The sequence below is a fragment of the Ochotona princeps genome, chromosome 27 (assembly GCF_030435755.1).
Source record: "Ochotona princeps isolate mOchPri1 chromosome 27, mOchPri1.hap1, whole genome shotgun sequence".
Classification (NCBI taxonomy): domain Eukaryota; kingdom Metazoa; phylum Chordata; class Mammalia; order Lagomorpha; family Ochotonidae; genus Ochotona; species Ochotona princeps.
In genome coordinates this window covers 27,937,147-27,955,843 of record NC_080858.1, presented here as the reverse complement: position 1 = coordinate 27,955,843, position 18,697 = coordinate 27,937,147, and the positions used below count along the sequence as shown (strand labels likewise).

General features: G+C 51.2%; 1 protein-coding gene across 2 annotated transcripts; it reads right to left on the bottom strand.

Moving 5' to 3' along the window:
- Positions 1-10,927: 10,927 nt before the first annotated feature.
- CCDC184 (coiled-coil domain containing 184) lies at positions 10,928-12,724 on the bottom strand. 2 transcript variants are annotated; one of them, XM_058656106.1, is made up of 2 exons: positions 11,621-12,724; positions 10,928-11,538 (listed from the first exon to the last, which is right to left on the bottom strand). In XM_058656106.1, exon 1 carries the CDS (start codon positions 12,474-12,476, stop codon positions 11,937-11,939), a length of 540 nt encoding a protein of 179 aa, XP_058512089.1. In that variant the 5' UTR covers positions 12,477-12,724; the 3' UTR covers positions 10,928-11,538; positions 11,621-11,936. The 2 variants fall into 2 exon arrangements, with proteins under 2 accessions (XP_058512089.1, XP_058512090.1); XM_058656107.1 differs by having other exon boundaries at positions 11,635-12,724.
- Positions 12,725-18,697: the final 5,973 nt, after the last annotated feature.

The following is an 18,697-nucleotide window of genomic DNA, read 5'->3' as shown; positions in this document are numbered from 1 at the left end:
GAGTCAGCTTTTGTAAACAACCCTTTGGTAAGAATACTTTCTGAGGGTACATCCAATAGCTTAAGGACCTTCCATTAGGTCTGTTTTTTTTTTTTTTTAAACTATTTTCTGTGGAACTTTCTTTGTTAATGTTTACTTGTTTATATTCATTTGCTTAAACAGTAGAAAGAGGATGGGGATGAAGAGAGATCTTTCCTCTGCTGGTTTACTACAAAAATGCCAACAACAGAGAGGGCTAGGCCAGGTTAAAGCCAGGAGGCTAAAACTCTACTCAGGTATTCTACTGAGTGCCAAGTGTCCGAGCACTTGAGCCATCGCCTGCTGCACTCAGGGCGTACATTAGCAGGAAGCTGACTTGGAAGTAGAGTAGCCAGGACTCAAACCAGCACCTTAGTATGGGATTCACTTAATCCACTATGCCACAGAATTCTCCCTATAGCGCCCCCTTTTCAAAGATTTATTTTTTGTTTTTGTTGGAAAGTCAGATTTACAGAGAAAAGGAGAGACAGAGAGAAAGATCCTCCATCTGCTGAAAGTCAGGTTTAGTCAAAGGGAGAGAGAGAGAGAGAGAGAGAGGTCTTCATCTGTTAGTTTACTCTCCAAATGACCATGGCACCCAGAATCGGACCAGACCAAAACCAAGAGCCAGGAGCTTCTTGCAGGTGCCCCGCTTGGGTGGCAGGGTCTCAAACATTTGGGCCATCTTTCACTACATTTACTAGGCTATTGGGTGAGAGCTGGGTGGGAAGCCCATGTTGGTTGCCAATGTAGGAGGCAGTGGCCTCAAGGATGACTTATGAGTCACATCTCTCCAATACGGAGCATAGTGCTCATTCTAGGGTCTTTGTTAATCATGGTGCCTTGACCTTTCTATTTGTAGCCCCTGCTTTCTGCAGGAGTCCTCTTCTCTCAGTTTACTGCCACTTTTGGAGTGATCTAACCTCTAGTATCTTGTTGGAGGTGAGTGGTTAGGAGAACCAGCATGTCTAAATATGTCCATGATGTAAGTAACTCATCAGAGACACATTCCTGCCATCACACTAATGTTCCATGTTTTATCTCTTGTGAAGGAACTGAATTACTTTCCATCTTCATTACTAAAAATATCCTGTGGTACTGGGCATAATGAGATGAAAGTGTCTGTTTTACAAGGGGATTTGATCCTTCCATGGGTGGTTGAGAGAGGCATGCTAATAAGCTGATCCTGAGTTCAGGACTAATTTCTGACACACGCAAAGTGACTGCCCAGGGCAGGCCAGGGGACAGAGGATCGTGCTCAGGCCACCCTGAAGTCCCACAACAGGTGGAGTTGGCACCAGAGTCACCATCTTCCTTGGGGTGCTTGAGTAAGATCTGCAGAGGCATTTCCTGGACATCAGTTCTTTACTTCCTACTTTAATGAATCCCAGTTACTCCTGATGTCTGGCTTGTCACTTGAGAGCCCCTAAAGGCTGCTTCTTAATTAAGCTTCTGAAACACACTTACAAGCCAAGTCTTAATTGAGCCAAAGCAAAGCTGCCTGTGGAGGATTCTGCTTGGAACCTGTGGGAGTATCTAAGCAGCAATGCTAAGGAGGCCCTGAGGCTACCTTCCATCCCCTCAGTCTGCTCCACAGACATCAGGGAAGGGGAAGTGCAGGTTTGCACTGAGCAGAGACTGGCCCCAAATGCCACAGGAAGTGTGCATGCTCTCACTAGTTCCCTGTTTCACTGGGGAGTAAGTGTGGAAGTTACTGCTGGCCACTGACTTGTACCAGGCAATGCCCTGCATTATAATTTTCTGTGGGAGTAGCAGTTATGGTTGAGACTATTAAACCTGGAAAAAGTTAATCTGTGGTTTATATCTTCCTTTGGTTTACTTTAGGAAATGAAAATATTGCAAGGTCATGTTCTTAGAGTAAGCAGAACCTTTGCAAGGATCTGGCAGATGACTGGCAAGCAGGCTGGGCCCTCCCCAAAAGCTCATGGAAAATGCCCTCTCACCCTGCAACTAGAAGAATATTCAGTTCACTCAGCCTGCCATGTGCCAACCAGGGATCAGTGTCACAGGAGACAGATGAGCAAATCATGCCTTTGCCTTCAGGTAGGTAAAAATCTGGCAGAACCAAGAAGAGATTTTAAAAATCACTGGAAGTTTGTGCATATGAAGTACCACTAATGAGACACAAGCAGAAACCAGATTGCATTTAGGGAAACTGTTGGGTATAATGGCTAAGGTGTTGTTGGAGACCCCTTATGCCAACCATATCGGAGTGTTCAGGCTTGAATCCTGAACCTCATCCAGCCCCTGCTGTTACAGGAATTTGGGGAGTGAACCAGCAGATGGGAGTGTTCGCTCGCTGTCTTCCTTCCATGTCCAGGAAGCCTTGCTGGATCAGCACAGTGTCTTCCTTGTTGACTTAGGGCAGATCCGCTGTGGTCTTCTCCAACCAGTGCGTGGTTCATTTTCTAACCATAGTGCAATAGAAGCTGCTGTGACGCTCTTTCCTCAAGAGATCCCAAGCACAATCTTGCTCATATTAATTCAGTAATTAGGGAAGGTATGGTAGAGTGGGGGGAGCTGTCTTCACTCCCATGTTTTTCTCCTTGTTAATGGACAACTTCATAACATGCTTAATGTGTGTTTTTTTTCATTTATGTGATTTCTAAATACAGTTATTATTTTGTAGGCACGTCTTTTTTCTTTTATCTGTTGCATCCCCTAGTTTGCTACTCAAACACCTGTAACAGCTAGTGGTGAAATAAGCCAAAGCCAGAAGCCAGGAATTCAAGCCAGGTCCCTGAGGGCCTTTTTTTAAAACTACACTCCAAGTTATGCGCCTCATTCTGTGTCTTATTTTATTCACTGAGCACTATTTGTCACCTCTGTCTACCTTGCCTCATGTTAGCACATTTTTCTTGACTTTGGTGCCTGGCTGCTCATAGTATGTAACTGCCACCATGTCCCTGGGCACTCTTCCCAAGGCAGCTCCAACTCGATGGCATACAAATAGCCCTGCACTGAGCAGCCTGTGAACTCCTCTGGACTTGTCAAGAGTTTGTTTTATGTTACTTAGGAGAGGAATTGTTGGGCTACTCGCTATGAACCTGTCTAATGTGTTCAAGAAATGTCAGCTAACTTTCAAAGAGTGGTGGAACCAATCTTGAAGAAGTGGAATGTTCTCTGATGCCATGTGCCAGGAAACACTTTCTAGAGTTCCGAGTTTTGCTGTTTTGATAGGTATAAAGTGCTGTTGTTGTTGGCTTAGTTTGTACTTGGTCACTAGTTGTTTTGATCAGAGTCTCACATACCTGTTAGCTTTTTCCTCCAGTGGATTACCTGGGCACATTCTTTGCTTCTTTGTTCAAGTAGGGTTTCAGCCTTTTGCAAGAGTTTCTTATATAGTCTGGAGTGAGATGACATCCTTGTCAGTCACTTTTAAACAAAGCAAATACTTTCTCCATTCTTCTATCTGCATGTTAATTTCTTCCATGATGCCCTGTATGGTACAGGTTTCGCTTTATGGCTTGTGCCCTTGACAGTGTTGAAACACAGGTGCCCCTCTTAGTGGTGCTGGCTCTGTACCTGACATCTCCAAACTAGAGTTCACCGCAAAGGTCCCTCCACTCCTCTTCATGGATCTCCAAATAATGGTACTGATAGAATGTAAAGCTAATGGATTTGAGCTTTTGGCGCCTGGAAGTCTCAGCTGTAGGTGTCCTGTCTTTTTCTTCCCACACCCCTCGCTGCACGCGTCTTTCCTTTTACATCCTTGACTATGGGGAACTCTGCAAGCCAGTCACCTGCGGATTTTGCAGACTCATATGTGTTTAACAGCGCCAGCACTGCAATAAGAACTGTGTCCAGAAGAGTAGTCTTTGCCAGGTCACCCCTCTGAGGGACAGCATTTACATTCATCAACATCCCCTTGGAACTTGGCTTTGTATCAGCTTATTTGTTCCCGATAACTATAATCCAGTTTTTCTGCTTTAGTGGCCTCTGATACCTTCTTAGAGTGACACAATTCCTTCCTCTCCGTATCTTCTTCCAAAGGACTCCTTTATTTCTCCACTATCAGGATACAGGCGCCATACAAGACTGTCTGGATGACATCAAGCACTTCTCATTTGCCTTCTGTCACTTTGCTTTTTCATTTTATGTTATGTCTCCTTGCTTTCTCTCCTTCCTATGCTCTTTCTTCAGCCGGTCCTTCTGAATTCCACAAATGCTGGGCTGACTTTGTGGGCCCTGCTCCTGTGCACAAAGGCCAGCACTCCTTCTCCAGCTGCGTCAAAACTTCGTTCCTGGTCAGCTCTGGGGCAGAGTGGCTTAGGCTGCCACTTGCTAAATCAGCATCTCAGATGATACCCCAGCCAGGGCCTGCTGTTCACATACATCCCATGTGGGACTGATATCATACCACTTGTGATGCCATAGTTCATAATGGGTGCAGATTTGAGGCCCGACTGCTCCGCTTCTGACCCAGCTTCCCAGCAATATGCTTGGGAAGCAGCCCCTTTCCTCTCCAAACTACCAAGAAGAGGAAAAGCCAAACAAGCAGAATCTCCCAGGTCACACCCCCCAATGCTCAGTATGCAGCACTGTGAGACACTACCATGGCACCATTGCCAGCGTCACCCAAACCGTGGGGTGATCAAGGGGAAGTGTGCCACGGCCGAGCATGCTGGAGAGGGCCCATGGCCAGACTCTCCTGACAGTCCCCTTCACTTGCACTCACATAGTCCTTGTTTACCACTCTGAACTGGTGCTGCCTGGGCTTCATGGCACCTGACTCATCTGTAAAGTCAGGCAACTGGGAGGTGGCTGGTGGGTGAGCCCAACCACACCTTTGCCTCCACCACCAATTGCTGGGATGTCTGCTCTTCAGCTGCAGCTTCCTTCAGAAGCTGGATGTTAATCTTAATGTTGCCTCCAGCCTACAGACAATATTCCAAGTCATTTCACATTCACTGAAGAATAGTGAGGGAAGTGGGGGTATTTGGTGCAACAGTTAGGACACAGCTAGGAGGCCTGTGTCCCACATCACAATGCTTAGTTGGCATCTCAGCTTCCTGCTAATGCAGCAGTTGATGGCTCAAGTAGCTGGTCTCCACAACCCATTTACAAGATACGGGTTTTGTTCCTGGCTCCTGGTTTTGGCTCAGTCTAACCCCAGCTACTGCATGTGTGGAGGAGTCAACCAGTGGATGAGAATATGCTCTGACTCACTTGCAGTCTCCAAGTAAAATGGTGAAAATTTTAAATATTTTTTTCTTTGAAAAGCAGAGAGAGGAAAAAACTTAAAAAAAAAAAAAAGCGGAGAGAAAGACAGAGAATCTTCCATTCATTCTCCAAATAGCCAGAATGGCTAGAGCAGGGCTAGACCACAGTCAAGAGCCAGGAACTCTGTCCTTGATTCCCACATTTTTTTAAAGATTTATTTATTTTTTTATTACAAAGCCAGATATACGGAGCTGAGAGGAGCAGAGACAGAGAGGAAGATCTTCCATCCAATGATTCACTCCCCAAGTGAGAGCAATGGCTGGTACTGCGCCAATCTGAAGCCAGGAGCCAGGAACTTTCTCCTCTGTATCTCCCACACCGGTGCAGGGTCCCAAGGCTTTAGACCATCCTCGACTGCTTTCTCAGCCCACAAGCAGAGAGCTGGATGGGAAGTGGAGCTGTCAGGATTAGAACTGGCGCCCATATGGGATCCCAGTGCGTTGAGGGTGAGGACTTCAGCTGCTAGGCCATGCTGCTGGGCCCGATTCCCACACCTTGACAAGTACTTGGCCCATCTTCTGCTGCTTTTCCCAGGTGCATCTGCAAGGAACTGGATCAGAGGAACAGCCCAGACTCAAACTGGCGTTCTGATATGGGATGCTGGCATCCCAAGTGGCAGTTTAGCTCACTGTGCCATAACATGGTCCCTAAAACAAACAAACAAACAAAAAATTCAGAGAGCATCTAGTTGTGCCCATGTGCTCTGTTGGCCTTCCCTTGGTCCCCACACCTTCACATAGCCGTTTACATTCACATACCTGCCTGTTAATGGGCCCAATGAAGTGCACAAGTTCACAAAAATAAAGGATCAGCACTAAAACTTGCAAACCAAGTACTGTGACCTTCAAGAAATTTTCAGAGATCAGTGGAGGACTCTTCTTTTTTTCTAGGGAAGGCTGCTTCAGTAACACTCAAAATGGCTCACAGAATACGAACACACAGAAAGATGCAAACCTGGGTCAAGAATTAATTCACAGGCATTAGACTCGGTGTGAAGAAATTATAGTACAATGATTAGTTATAGTTGTGTGCACAGTTGTGTTACCAAGAAAGTTGCAATTCTAAGTAAGTCTAAAGGTATTCTTTAAATACCGATGACACTTAAAAGTGTGAATGATGGGGCCAGCATCTTGGTATAGTAGGCTAAGCCTCCACCTACAGCACCAGCATCCCATGTGGGCACCGGTCTGTGTTCCAGCTGCTTCACTTCTGATCCAGCTCCCTGCTTGTGGCCTGGGAAATCAGCAGAGAATGGCTCAAGTCCTTGGGCTTCTGCACACAAGCAGGAGACCTGGAGGAAACTCCTGACTCTTGCTTCAGATCAGCTCAGTTGTGGCCATCTGGGGAATGAACCCAAGTATGGAAGATTTTTCTCTTTCTGTCTCTCATTCTCTCTGCCTTTCAAATAAAAAAATGGAATAAAATATAAATGATAAGAAAGCTCTGGATCATCTAGAGGGCCATATGCTCCCTTTCTTCAGGGATGTGCCATAGACCCAAAGGCCCTGGGAAGGCAATGAGCTGGGTACACACTGTTGAGCCACAGACTCATTGATTCAGCCAGGAAGCATCCCAAAGGCACAGAAAGAATCACAAAAATAATGCCAAGCGGGAAGCAGCATCCCCAGGAACATGCCACGGGGACAGCAGTGAGGGAGGAGCCTAAAGAGCTGGTGGTGATCTCTTAACTGGGAGGCACACGAAAAAGCAGGAAGACCAAGAGGAGCCCCAGGACCTGGTTCCAGACCGTGCCATCACCTCCCGGGACTGGTGAGCAATGAGTTCTGAAGCCAAGCTCTGCCTCCCCTTTCAGCTTTAATGACACCTTTATGAATTTAACAAAAATTACCAACTATTTCCCTAGAAGTAAAAGCCCATATTTGGAATCAAGAAGATTTTCCTTTTACAGGTAGCCTAAGAGAAGAAAAGAGGACCAGAGGATATGAAGGGAAAGCAGTTTCAGAGCTGATAGCCTCGGCTGTAGCCCCTTCTCAGGAAACAGGTATGATGCCAGGAGCACTCAGGATGAATGACCAAGAGAAGAGGACACAGGGCCAGGCAACTCATCCAGGGTGAAGCAGCTGAAACATTATTGGTAATAATGCTGGCCTTGACCTTGGTGAGATAGTATGTCTGGAACATGTAGCTGGGAGGAGCTGGTGTTGTGGTGCAATAAGCTAAGCTGCCACCTGCGATGCCAGCATCCTATATGGGAGCACTGATGCTGGCCCCTTCTGATCCAGCTCCCTGTTAGTGTGCATGGGAAAGCAGCAGAGGATGGCTCAGTGGCTTGGGTCCCTATTTCAGGTTCTCCTGTCCTCAGCCTGGCCCAGGCCTGGCCAGTGCAGACATTTGGGGAGTAAATGATTCCGTCCCTCCCCCAAATTCAAATGAACACAATTCCTTAGGGGAAAAAAAAGGAAGCATGGGAGAGAGGGAGAGAGAGAGAGCGAAAGAGAAGGAAGAAAGAAGGAAGGGAGGAAGGAAAGAAGAAAGCAGGTGAGTGAAAGAAAGAAATGGAGGGAGGGAGAGAGAGAAAGAGAAAGAAGAAAGGAAGGAAGGAAGGAAGGAAGGAAGGAAGGAAGGAAGGAAGGAAGGAAGGAAGGAAGGAAGGAAAAGAAAGAAAGAGAGAGAGAGAAAGAAAGAAAGAAAGAAAGAAAGAGAAAGAAAGAGAGAGAGAGAGAGAGAAAGAAAGAAAGAAAGAAAGAAAGAAAGAAAGAAAGAAAGAAAGAGAGAGAGAAAGAAAGAGAAAAGAGAGAGACAGAAAGAGTACGTATAGTTGAGAAATGATCTATAGGGGCAAGTTGGCCAGCACCTTCCTAGGCAGGACCTAGACCCCCATGTTCCCATGAAGTTTTGAGGAAGCACTGGAGAGACAGACAAGCATCTCTGAGTGTGCACTCTGAGCTATGGTGGGAGAAGAACTACCCTCGCAGTAGAAGGATGCAAGAGAGGCTGTGGAGGCTGGTTAGTTTACCACAGCTTACCTTCAGATTCTTCAGATACATTCTGTCTCCTTAGCTTCTGCCACCCACCTCCTGGCACAGGGCCAGGCCTCCGGTGGGCACTTGGTGGCGCTTGCCAAAGCTCGGCAAGAGTGTCACATTGTTATTCTCCAACAGATGGCACCATTACAGCATTCCCGACAGAGCAGGGGTCCTGCATTAAGCACTGTGCCGCCAAGAGGACTCTGCCTCCAGGACAACCCAGAAGCGATAGGAAAATGTGGCAAATGGAGTGAAAGACTCAGGAACACACTGCTGGCACTGCGACATTGCTGCTTACCGCAGTGGGGATTCTGGCATGTCCCTGTGGGATGAAAATGTGTCTTTTCTAGTCGCAGGGAGAATAGATGAAAGTATCCAGGGAAAGAATTGTTCCTCAATTTATGAAAAGCTTCCAAACGAACTGCTTTACTTCACACATTGAGGCAATAGCCTAGGGTGCTTCTAAAGTCACAAGGTGATGTTGGCTGCAAGGGAGCGCAGGGGAAGTCACCACATACCTAGCAGCAGTTTAGCTGTACTGTGCAGACACTGTGGCACACACGTGTCTTCATTCTGACAGGTGAAAGAACCCCTTAAGACAGCCTACCTGGACCAGGGAGGGGGCCGTGCTCCTCACCTCTCACACTTGAGCAGTGCTTGGAACCCAGGGCGCAGGCAGGCTCAGCAACAGCCCAGGACAATTTTTAGCACACAGTGTGTGTCAACATAGACAGTCTTGACTGGACAGGTGGCGAGCAGTGAGGGAAGCTTCTGCTGTGAGAAATACTCCGCAGACCTGGGGGCAAGGGCACTGGCAGCACTAGGCCTGGGCAGAGACACCTGGCTCACACCCTCAGTGCCCTTAGGCTTGCTGCTCCTCTTTTTTCCTCACTTTTTGAGAATCAGGTTTAAACATGGAACTGTATAGTTCTGCACTTGGTTCCAAGGTGTGTCATCCCCTGGAGTCCCACGGTGCCAGGACCAATGAGAGCCTGGTGGGAATCCCAGCCGATACTCCTATGACAAGAAGGGCTGAGCAGGACAGGAGGCTGCAGAACCGTATTTGCTGATGGAAAACTGTTTGTATCTGAACCCGGAGAACCAGATAGGAGAATGGACTGAGGGCACAGGACAGGAGGCATAAAAGGAGAGCTGAAAGTGGTGGGGGTTGAAGGACCAGACCGGACACACCCAGACATCAGTGAGTGAGCTAAGCTGCCCTGGGCACTCCTAGCAGACTCTGCAGGCTGAGTTCCAGAGAACAGAGCAGTGTGGGACGCCGAGACCCCAGCTCCTTCCTCCCCAAGAGCTGGTCCTCTGGCATGTCATCTTCGGGTTGCTCCCTGCCTCAAATCCAAACTGCCCTGACCAAAATGCAGAGTAACAGAAACTGAGCCAATTCCCTTTCCAGTCAGGGACTCAGAACAGCAACTGGCAGACTGGTTCCCACTTAGGGTGCTGTGAGTCAGACACCCAGGTTCAAGTCTTGGCCTGTGACCTTGAGCGAGTCCTAGAGTCTGTGTCTAAAAATAGCCACAGTGCTACTTGGGAGGGTGTGCTCAACAAGTGCCTCCAGACCTGAGTGCTGGAGCTGTGAGGGGGGCCTCGACCGCTTCTTGCACGCATCCTGTTCTTTTAAGCCACTGCCCACCACCGTGCACCTACACCCACCAAGAACCTGGAAAGGCCTGTGCCAGCTCAAGGATGTCACTATCCCTTTCCTTAATTCTCTCCTGAAGGGTACAGTTTCTTTAAATAAGAAAAGATCCAACATTACAGTTTCTGGAAGCTTCCCTAAGTAGTCTTACTTTCTCAGGGGGGCTAGTTATCACCATTACCCCCATCCCAGGGAATTATAAGGAAATTCACATTTGCACAAGACTTCCTATAGGTCTTATTCATTTTTCTCTCCCAACAACCAAATCCTCATTTTATATACATGCAGAAACTAACGAATCATACCATGTTAGAACTGAGATGCTGGCAGATTTGTGCCACCAGGACTCTCCCCGCTTACCCCACCTCCACTCCACCCCCGCAACCCAGAAGCAGCCAGCAGCAAGACACACACAGGCATGGACACACCCAGGACCCTGGCTCATCCCTTCTCCAAGCTTGCTCCAGGGAAGTCTTGGAAAATCTCTGTGGCTCAAGGCTGTAGATGAGCTGATGTCAGTGCAAGCATTCTGGGGAACACCTTACCGGCATCCTCCACTAGAGACCTGAGCAGTTATGGTGCTTTCCTTTGTGATGTGTCACTCCACACTTAGAGATCCAGGGCAATCCCTCCAGAACAATCCCTCCCACTCCACCCCCTCTCCCAACTGCCACAGAACAGGTGTCCAACCTGCCATTCCAGAACCCAGGCTTGCAGACCATCTCCCTGGGGGCAAGACATTGCACTGAAAAGAGGTCTTTTGCACAAGTGCAACTCCAGCTACTGCAAACCCTCCTGAACAAGGCCAGGGGAGTCTTCAACATATCCTACTGCTCACCTAGCCAGAGGTCAAGGGCCAGCACAAAAGGGAAAGCAGGCAGAGATGGCCGAGCCTGCCCCGACTAGGGCAAGGATAGTCAATTCCTTGGAACTGGAGACAAGGACAGAAGCAGGAAGCCCTGGTCCACGCAGGGCGCCCAGAAGCCCCTTCCCTCACCCCTTAGTATCAGTCAGCAAGGAGGAAAGATGATGCCTTTTTATTGAGGTTAACACAAGGACAGCGCCGAGGAGAGGTACACAGAGGAAGGGCACGTGGTCATCACTCAGGAGGAGGGAGGCACATCGGTTCAGGGACCTCAGGACAGCAACATGCTCCATGCCCTGGGTGGGTTGGGGGGAGGAAGGGAAGCGCCACGACACTTGGGGGCTCACGGGAGGGTCTGAAGCTTCCTGAACTAACACCACAGCCACAGCCCTGTCCCTCGGGGCTCACACACTACTGTACAGTGGACACGGACACGATGGAGGCGACACGGAGAGGCAGTGGGCAGGGGCACACTGACAGCAAAGGGAACTGCAGCTAAGCAGGTGTGGCCAGGAGAGACAGTTCGGCTGCAGCTCCGAGAGTGCCTCAAACGTCCCCCTTGGTCTCTGCTGCCTGCGAGAGAGTGGGAGCCTTTATTCTCTAACCCCAGAGAGAGGAAAAGCGATCCCGTGCACAATCCAGAGGCTGACCTATTACTGTGTCTTCATGCATATTCGCGGCCAGCTCCTCCCGGAGCGCCCTGGGAACCCCATTCCGCTTTACCAATCACAGCGCAGACTCGGGGAGCCGGGGCGGGGTGGCGACTTCTGCAGAGCACACAGTGTCTGGTATTTAGCACAGGGGCACCTTCCTATTGCCAGAACAGAATCTGCCCCTCGCTCCACTCACCCAAACCCCCGGACCTCCTTAATTTCTATGTAAATGGTTGGAGACTGTCGGCTGTAGTCCCAGAGGAGTCCTTGTTTGGAATAGAAAAGGCAGGGTTCTATGTACATAGGCCAGGGGTCCTCCGGCCGTCCTCTCGCGGAAGCTCACCTTTGCACAACCCGCCAGGGTCTCGTGGCGGGTAGCGAGAGCTGCGGTCTGAGCTCCCACGAGCCAGCGCCCTGCAGACCCCAGCCGCCAAGGCGTCCCTCGGCCCTGCCCGTGAGCAGCCGTCGGAGGGCGGTGTCCGACCCACTACGGCCGGGAAGCCCCCGGGAGCTCACAGCGAGGCCTCACCCCCGAGCCGCAGCAGGGCGTCAGGCGGGTCCCGCGGCTCCAGCGGCAGCGCAGCCTTGCTGCCTGCGCCAGAGCTCTCTGGGCGCTCCCGGCCACCGGTGGGAGCGGCGGGGCGGGGCCGCTCCTTCTCCTCCGCGTCCCCGTCCTCCGGGTCCTCGCTGGCGACTGCCTCCGGCACAGGGCACTCGGGCTCCCGGGGGTTGCCAGCGCAACGCCCCTGGCCGCCCTGGCGTGGTGCCGTGGTCATGATCCGGCACATGGACACGATGGCTCGCTGGTTCGCGCACACGTCGTCCGAGAGCACCTGGATGTGCGAGGCCTGCTCGTCCAGGGCGCCCCGCATGGCCCGCACGTCCTCGAACAGGGCCTGCAGCTGCGCCTTCAGGTGCTCCATCAGCTCCTTCATGCCGCCGTTGTACTCGCCCGAGAGCACGTCGCCCACGGCCGGCACGCTGGACACCTCCAGGGGCGCCGGCACGTCGCCGCTGTCCTTGGTCATGAGCTCCAGCGGGCCGTCCTCCATGGGGTCGGGGGCGCGTCCAGCTCCGATGCGTGGGGCAGCGGCTGCGGGGGTCCCGGGGCCGGCGCCTACCGCGCGCGCCCTGCCCACCTCGCCTCGGGGCTGTTCCCGAGTCGGCGCACCCCGTGCAGCGCGCGCCCGCCGGTGCCGTCCAGGCTGAGGCCGCGGTCCGGGGCTCGGGACACCCCCCTCCCCAGCCAGGCACGGGCGGCGCCCGCGAGTGCGGCGGGGGCGCGGCTCCGGCCGCGCGCCCAGCTGCTGTTTCCAAGGCGACGCACGGTACGTAGGTGACGTGTCTCTGTGGAAACCGGGACGTGGGGCGGGCGAAGCGGACCGGTGAGGCGCCGCAGTGGGCGGGCCGGGGCGCGCGCCTGGCGTCAGGCTTCGTCAGGCAGCCTGCTCCGTGTCCTGCGAGTCCGTGTGGCACCTGGTGCGGCCGTGGCGGGCGCGCGTGGCTCCGGAGAATGTGGTGTTGTGCGAACGGCATCGTGCACGTGGCCACTTTAGAAGTCCTTGGACTAGATCCTTTACGCCGTACTTCCAGCAGCCCTGGCCACTCCCTTTCTGGAGCTGTGCTGGGACCTTCTGTGTCTGAGGGCGGGGGCGTGGGAGAGAAGCAGAAAGCATCTGCACTTCGAAATGGAGTTCTCACGGGCGGACGAGCCTGGAACCTTGGAGCCGGGCCGGAGACCCAGAGGCGGCTCAGACCTGCGCTGCAGCGATTGAGGTACAGGAGGTTGCAGAAATGCTCGGTAGGCTGATAGTATCAGGCGGGGCAGCTCTTGGAAATTTGGTTTCCCCAGTAAACACACTAAAGATGTGAAATCCTAGGATTGCATGTTCGGAAACCAGCAACTCAGGCCTGCCTGCTGTTGATGCCTTCTTTGCTTCCTCGGGTTTCTGCATCCACCGAGGTGCTGCACCAGCTGAGGGGCTGTCACCCTAGCACACCCGCCCCTGGTGCGGGTGAGAACACTGGGGGATTGCTTGTGCCTTGCTCCAGAGGCACTCCCACCTCGGAAAGTTGGCAACAGGGCCCCTGGAAGACAGCAAAGCCAGCTCAGTCACTGACCGGGCCCTGAGCCTGAGTAGCCAGCGGCCCGCTGTTACACGTGTGTGTTGGGGGGGGGGGGGGGGAGTGCCGCTGTTGCCAAGCTCTTCACCTAGGGGAATCTCATCTTCAGCTGCACCCAGGCTGCATTCTTGTGTCTTCACAGTCTCATAAACTTACCCTATGAGCCAAATTATACTCTGCTGCCCAAGGGCCCTAGCTGGGAGTTCCCTGAGTGCAGGTATGGGCACTCAGAGCCAGGGAGGGGTATCAAAGGCTGATGCAAGTGCCGGGAGGCAGGGGTACCACTGACCTGGTGTTTGTGAACTGAGGCTGGATGGAAGCTGAGGGAGTGGCCAGTGATGGGACCACCTGGTGCCTTGTATTCAGATGGTGGCAGAAATTCTGTGTGAAAAAGAAGGGGCTGGTCTTGGTCAAGCAAAGAAGGGGACACATTTCATACTGTTCTGTGGACAGGGGAAATTGTCGGCCAGACCCTCACCTGCCAGACCTGCTCTCTAGCCTGGCCCCTAGCTTTCGCCACACCGCTCCCTTCCTTCTTGGCTGTGTGAGTATTGTCCCCTGCGGCAAGAAGCTCCACTCCTGCTGTATAGCAGTCAAAGCCTCCTCAGTCCATTTCCTCTCCTAACCCTAACACAGCCAGTGGGTTGCAGTCATGGGACCCCCTCAGGGATTGGAGGCACCAAGATGCTGAAAAGCCATGTGCTGTGGTTTGGTCTCACAGGCCCAGCACAGCTCCTCTGTACCTGTCCAGAGAGGCAGCTACAGATCACCTATCTGAAGTGCTGGGCACATGGCCTGGTGCTGTCGACACCTACTGGGTGCTTGCTGAGGGCTGGATCCTACTAGGGTACTCTGTGTGTTGCAATGTGTGCGTGTACCCGCCAAGTGTCTGAAGTGCTGCACAGGGCCTGGTGCTCTGACACCTTCTGGTTGCGAGCTGAGCAGTGACTGAAGTCACAGAAGTCTGCCTGAAGGACTCCAAGTCAGCCTCAATTTCCTGAGCTTTAGCCTGTGAGGCCACAGAAGCTGTCTGAGTGCTTAGGCTGTTTGCTACCCACCTGGGGGACCCAGATGGTATTGTGTGGTCCACTTTCTGTCTGAGCAGGCTATGCAGCCATTTACAAAAATGGACCAGCAAATGGAAGACCCTCTCTGTGTCTTCCCCAACCCCAGTCACTTGTTATTTCCAATAAATAAAACTTTAAAAGAAAAACAAGGTTGATAAAGTGCCCACCTGCTCTAGTCCCCTTGCCTATCACCAGACCCACCATTAAACTTGCACTGGTGCTGAGGCCCAGATTATCAGCACGCCAGCTCAATGCAATCCCTCCCATCCACCAATCCCCGGTCACACTTGTTCAAAAACGGCATGCTCTCTATACTTTATCTTCAGGAAAGAACTCCTGATTTACATGCCTGTTCTGCTGCAGTAGGTCTCAGAAGTACCCTGTGACCATAAGGTTGGTAGCTACCCAAGAAAGGGGGTTCCAAGTGTGAAGGTTGCTGTGCTTTGAAACTGGTGTTTCTCTTTCCTGAGTTCCTGAATGGGCATATGGTAGGAATTTAGGGCAATTTTCACACTGTGTTTACTTGTTTTTCCCTGTAAAACATGCAAAATAGTTGCATGCTCATCTCTCTTATTTCCATATTTGTGGATTCAACCAACCACAGATCAGAACTATTCAAACATTAGCTTCTGTGCTGAGTTTATTATTCCTTAAGCTAAATAAAGCACAACACCCACCTATAGGGTGTTTACATTGTATTTGGCATTAGAAGTGGTCTAGAGGTGATTTCAGGTGTGCAGGAGGTTGCCCTTATGTGAAGACAGCCACGGTGGGGAAGGTGGCAGGTTTCTGGACATTCGTTCATACAGTGTGTAAGGAGGGCAGTGCCATGTTCCAATGTCATTGAAAAAAAAATCTTTCTTCTAGGTTTTGTAGCCAAGCTCATATATACCTAGAGTTACTTATCCCACTTATTTCCAGGTTTGGGGATTGCTATTTTTGCCTCTTTTTGATTGACTTGATGCATACATGAGATGATTGCCTGATTGCAAAGCCAAAACTACATGTAAAGCTTAAAGACTGATTTGTTTATTTTGAAAGCGTTACAGAGAGAAAGCTCTTCTATCACAAATGGCTACAGCAGTCAGCTCTGGGCCAGGCCAGAGCCAGGAACTTTACCCAGGTCTCCCCCTGTGAGTGACAGGGTCCAAATACTTGGACCATCATCTGCTGTTTTTCCCAGGTCATTAGCAGGAAATTGCCAAGACAGAAATGTATGTCCATATGGGAAGCAGGTGGCTGCTTGACCGACTACAACTGCAGGACAATGCCAGCCCCTAGATGCTATTATTACTCAATTTTTGATTGTCCTCCCACTGCTTCATTTTGCAGAAAGAGAAGGTACCATAATAGATTATGGTAGTGATTCTAAAGGAAACATCAGAATACTCCTCGTCATGTTGATAGCTTCATAATGTTCCACCTTGTGCCTCCCCATTGATGGATATCTGGGGTGTTTCTGTGTCTTTTCCCTCACAGTGCTGATGCAAGAGTGAGCTCACAGGCTTTTGAATTCCTGTCAGCACAGTTAGGAATGCTAATTCCATGTGATGTAGATTGCCTTTCTGTTTTGAGGTAAGCATGTTTTAAGGGTTCCTTGCATGGATTTTTGTTAAAACTCTCTGCTTCTGTCTTAGGCTTGTTTTTGTATCTTAAAGATTTTTTTCGGGCCCGGCGGCGTGGCCTAGCAGCAAAAGTCCTTGCCTTGAACGCGCCGGGATCCCATATGGGTGCCGGTTTTAATCCCGGTAGCTCCACTTCCCATCCAGCTCCTTGCTTGTGGCCTGAGAAAGCAGTCGGGGACAGCCCAAAGCCTTGGGACCCTGCACCTGTGTGGGAGACCTGGAAGAAGTTCCTGGCTCCTGGCTTCGGATCAGCATAGCACTGGCCATTGCGCTCACTTGGGGAGTGAATCATCAGATGGAAGGTCTTTCTGTCTCCCCTTCTCTCTGTATATCTGACTTTCCAATAAAAATAAAATAAATCTAAAAAAAAAAAAAAAAGATCTTTTTCAAAGGTATTTACAGAGAGAAAAGAAGAAAGAGAGAGACATCTTCTATCTTCTGGTTCCCTCCCTCAAATGGCTGTAATGTCTGGAGCTGAGATGATCTGGCCTCTTTCCTCTCACCTTCCCACCTTCTCGGCCTCACTCTACGCTGGTCCACACCTTTGCTGAGGTCATGTCTGCCACTCCCAGGCCCATGTTCAGGGAGTCTGAAGGAGGCCTGCTGCAGCCTGTGTCATTTACCATCCATGCCACTTGCTGAGTCCTTCCAGCTGCAGGAACAGAATGCCTGTGATAGATGACAAACATGGCTCCCATCCCCCTGAGGACATTCTTGCAATCCCTCCCTTCAGTGACTGCACATGGCCCAGGGCGAGGTAAGTCACCTCCGCCTCATCCTGCTGACCCGGATGGTCCTCTCCTGGCAGAGGTCCTCTCCTGGCACCGTGCCTTGACGGTTGGACATCCATGTGATTGCAGAGGCTGCTTTTGCAGTCATCGCCCTTGTGAGCATTTGGCACTTTGGTGACCATTTATATCACGCTCCTTCCCACACCCTCATTTCCACGGAGCAGGGACTATGTTTTGCTGATTCTCGGTTATATCTTCAGCACAGGAATGGGACTTGGAGAGTGCTGAGTGACTGGACAGATGCATGCGTGAATTGGCCACCAAGAGCACCCACCACTCCAAGAATAAATGGAAGCAGGAGGTGTCGCACCCTACCTGACCTCCAGGGAGCACTGCAGAGGCAGCTCGGACACCATGCTGGCAGTGCGGCCATTTACCTGCCCCCACCCACCCCCACCCCCCCCCCCCCCCCCGCCTCTGGGGTCCCTAGGACCCAGTGCCCATCTGAGATGCCAGCGCTGCAGGTGCAGAACTCGCATGCTACACAACAGTATCAGCCTCTGTCTTCTGTGTACTTTTATTGGGCAGTGAAGCAGCTGAGTGCATCTGTGGACAAGGGAGCTATTTGCAAACCAGGAACACCTTGGCTTGTGTCTAACCTCGGAACAGAGCAGACCAGCGGATCGAACTATCTGGTGCTCTCTCTCGTTTATGTCTCCCTGTGGTTACACATAATAGAAGAGAGCACCCCTGGCCTCAATACATCTTTTCCTCTTTCCCTCTTCCTGTCCATGCCCATGAATTGCAAGTAACAAATCAAAGCATACCCAAGACTCTGTTAATGTCTTCTCCCTTATTTTTTTCAGTTTTGCTAACAAAAGAAAAACTATTCTAAGAATTGCCAGCTTCACACAAAATAAGAATTAAGGAAAGCTTTATATGACACCCGGGTTCTTTCAGGGTATAAAAGGCTGTGTATTATTCTTACTCAAAACGTGTCACCTGAAAGTGTGGATGATGGCCTTAGTTATAGATTAGTAAAGTCATTTCGTGGTGTCTCTCCCTCCTCTTTTGAGAGGCACCCCACCTCCTGCCTTCCTTTCCGGAGGTGCTTCCCCTTTCCCTTCCCTCCTTACCTGGTCCCTTCGCAAATAAACTTTTCTGTTTGAAACAGAAAAAAGTCATTTCTCCGTTAAGCATCTTCTTGTTACCTGTTCGATTAATCCTGGCCCTCCTTCCATTCCTAAAAGGAAAACTAGGAAAATTCCCCCTTTCACGCTTTGATTACGGACAGTTCTTTAATGGCCCCTTTAAGTCAAAACCCTCCAGCTCATGTCACCGAGGCGCATCCGTCAAGCCTCCTCAAGCGGACACCTGCCGGCCGGGAAGGCAGCCACTCCAGGGTCAGCGCTGCTTCCAAACAGGCGCCCGGAGCGCCACGTGTGAACCCGCCATGGCGGCGGCAGGGGAGGAGGGCTCGGCGCGCGGCCTCAGGTCGGAGCCCCGGGGACGCCCAGACGGCTGAGGAACGCGACGCGGGATGAGACCGCGGCCGAACGAAGGCAGCGGCGGAGTGGCGACCGCCAGGCCCAGAGCACGCATGCGCGGCCGCAGAGCCCCGGGGCAGCCGAACCCCGGGACCGGGAGGAGGCTCGCAGTGCGCCTGCGCAGAGCCTCCGGCGCCGCGCCGGGAAATCTCACCGGATCGGGTTTGCGCTGAGCGACC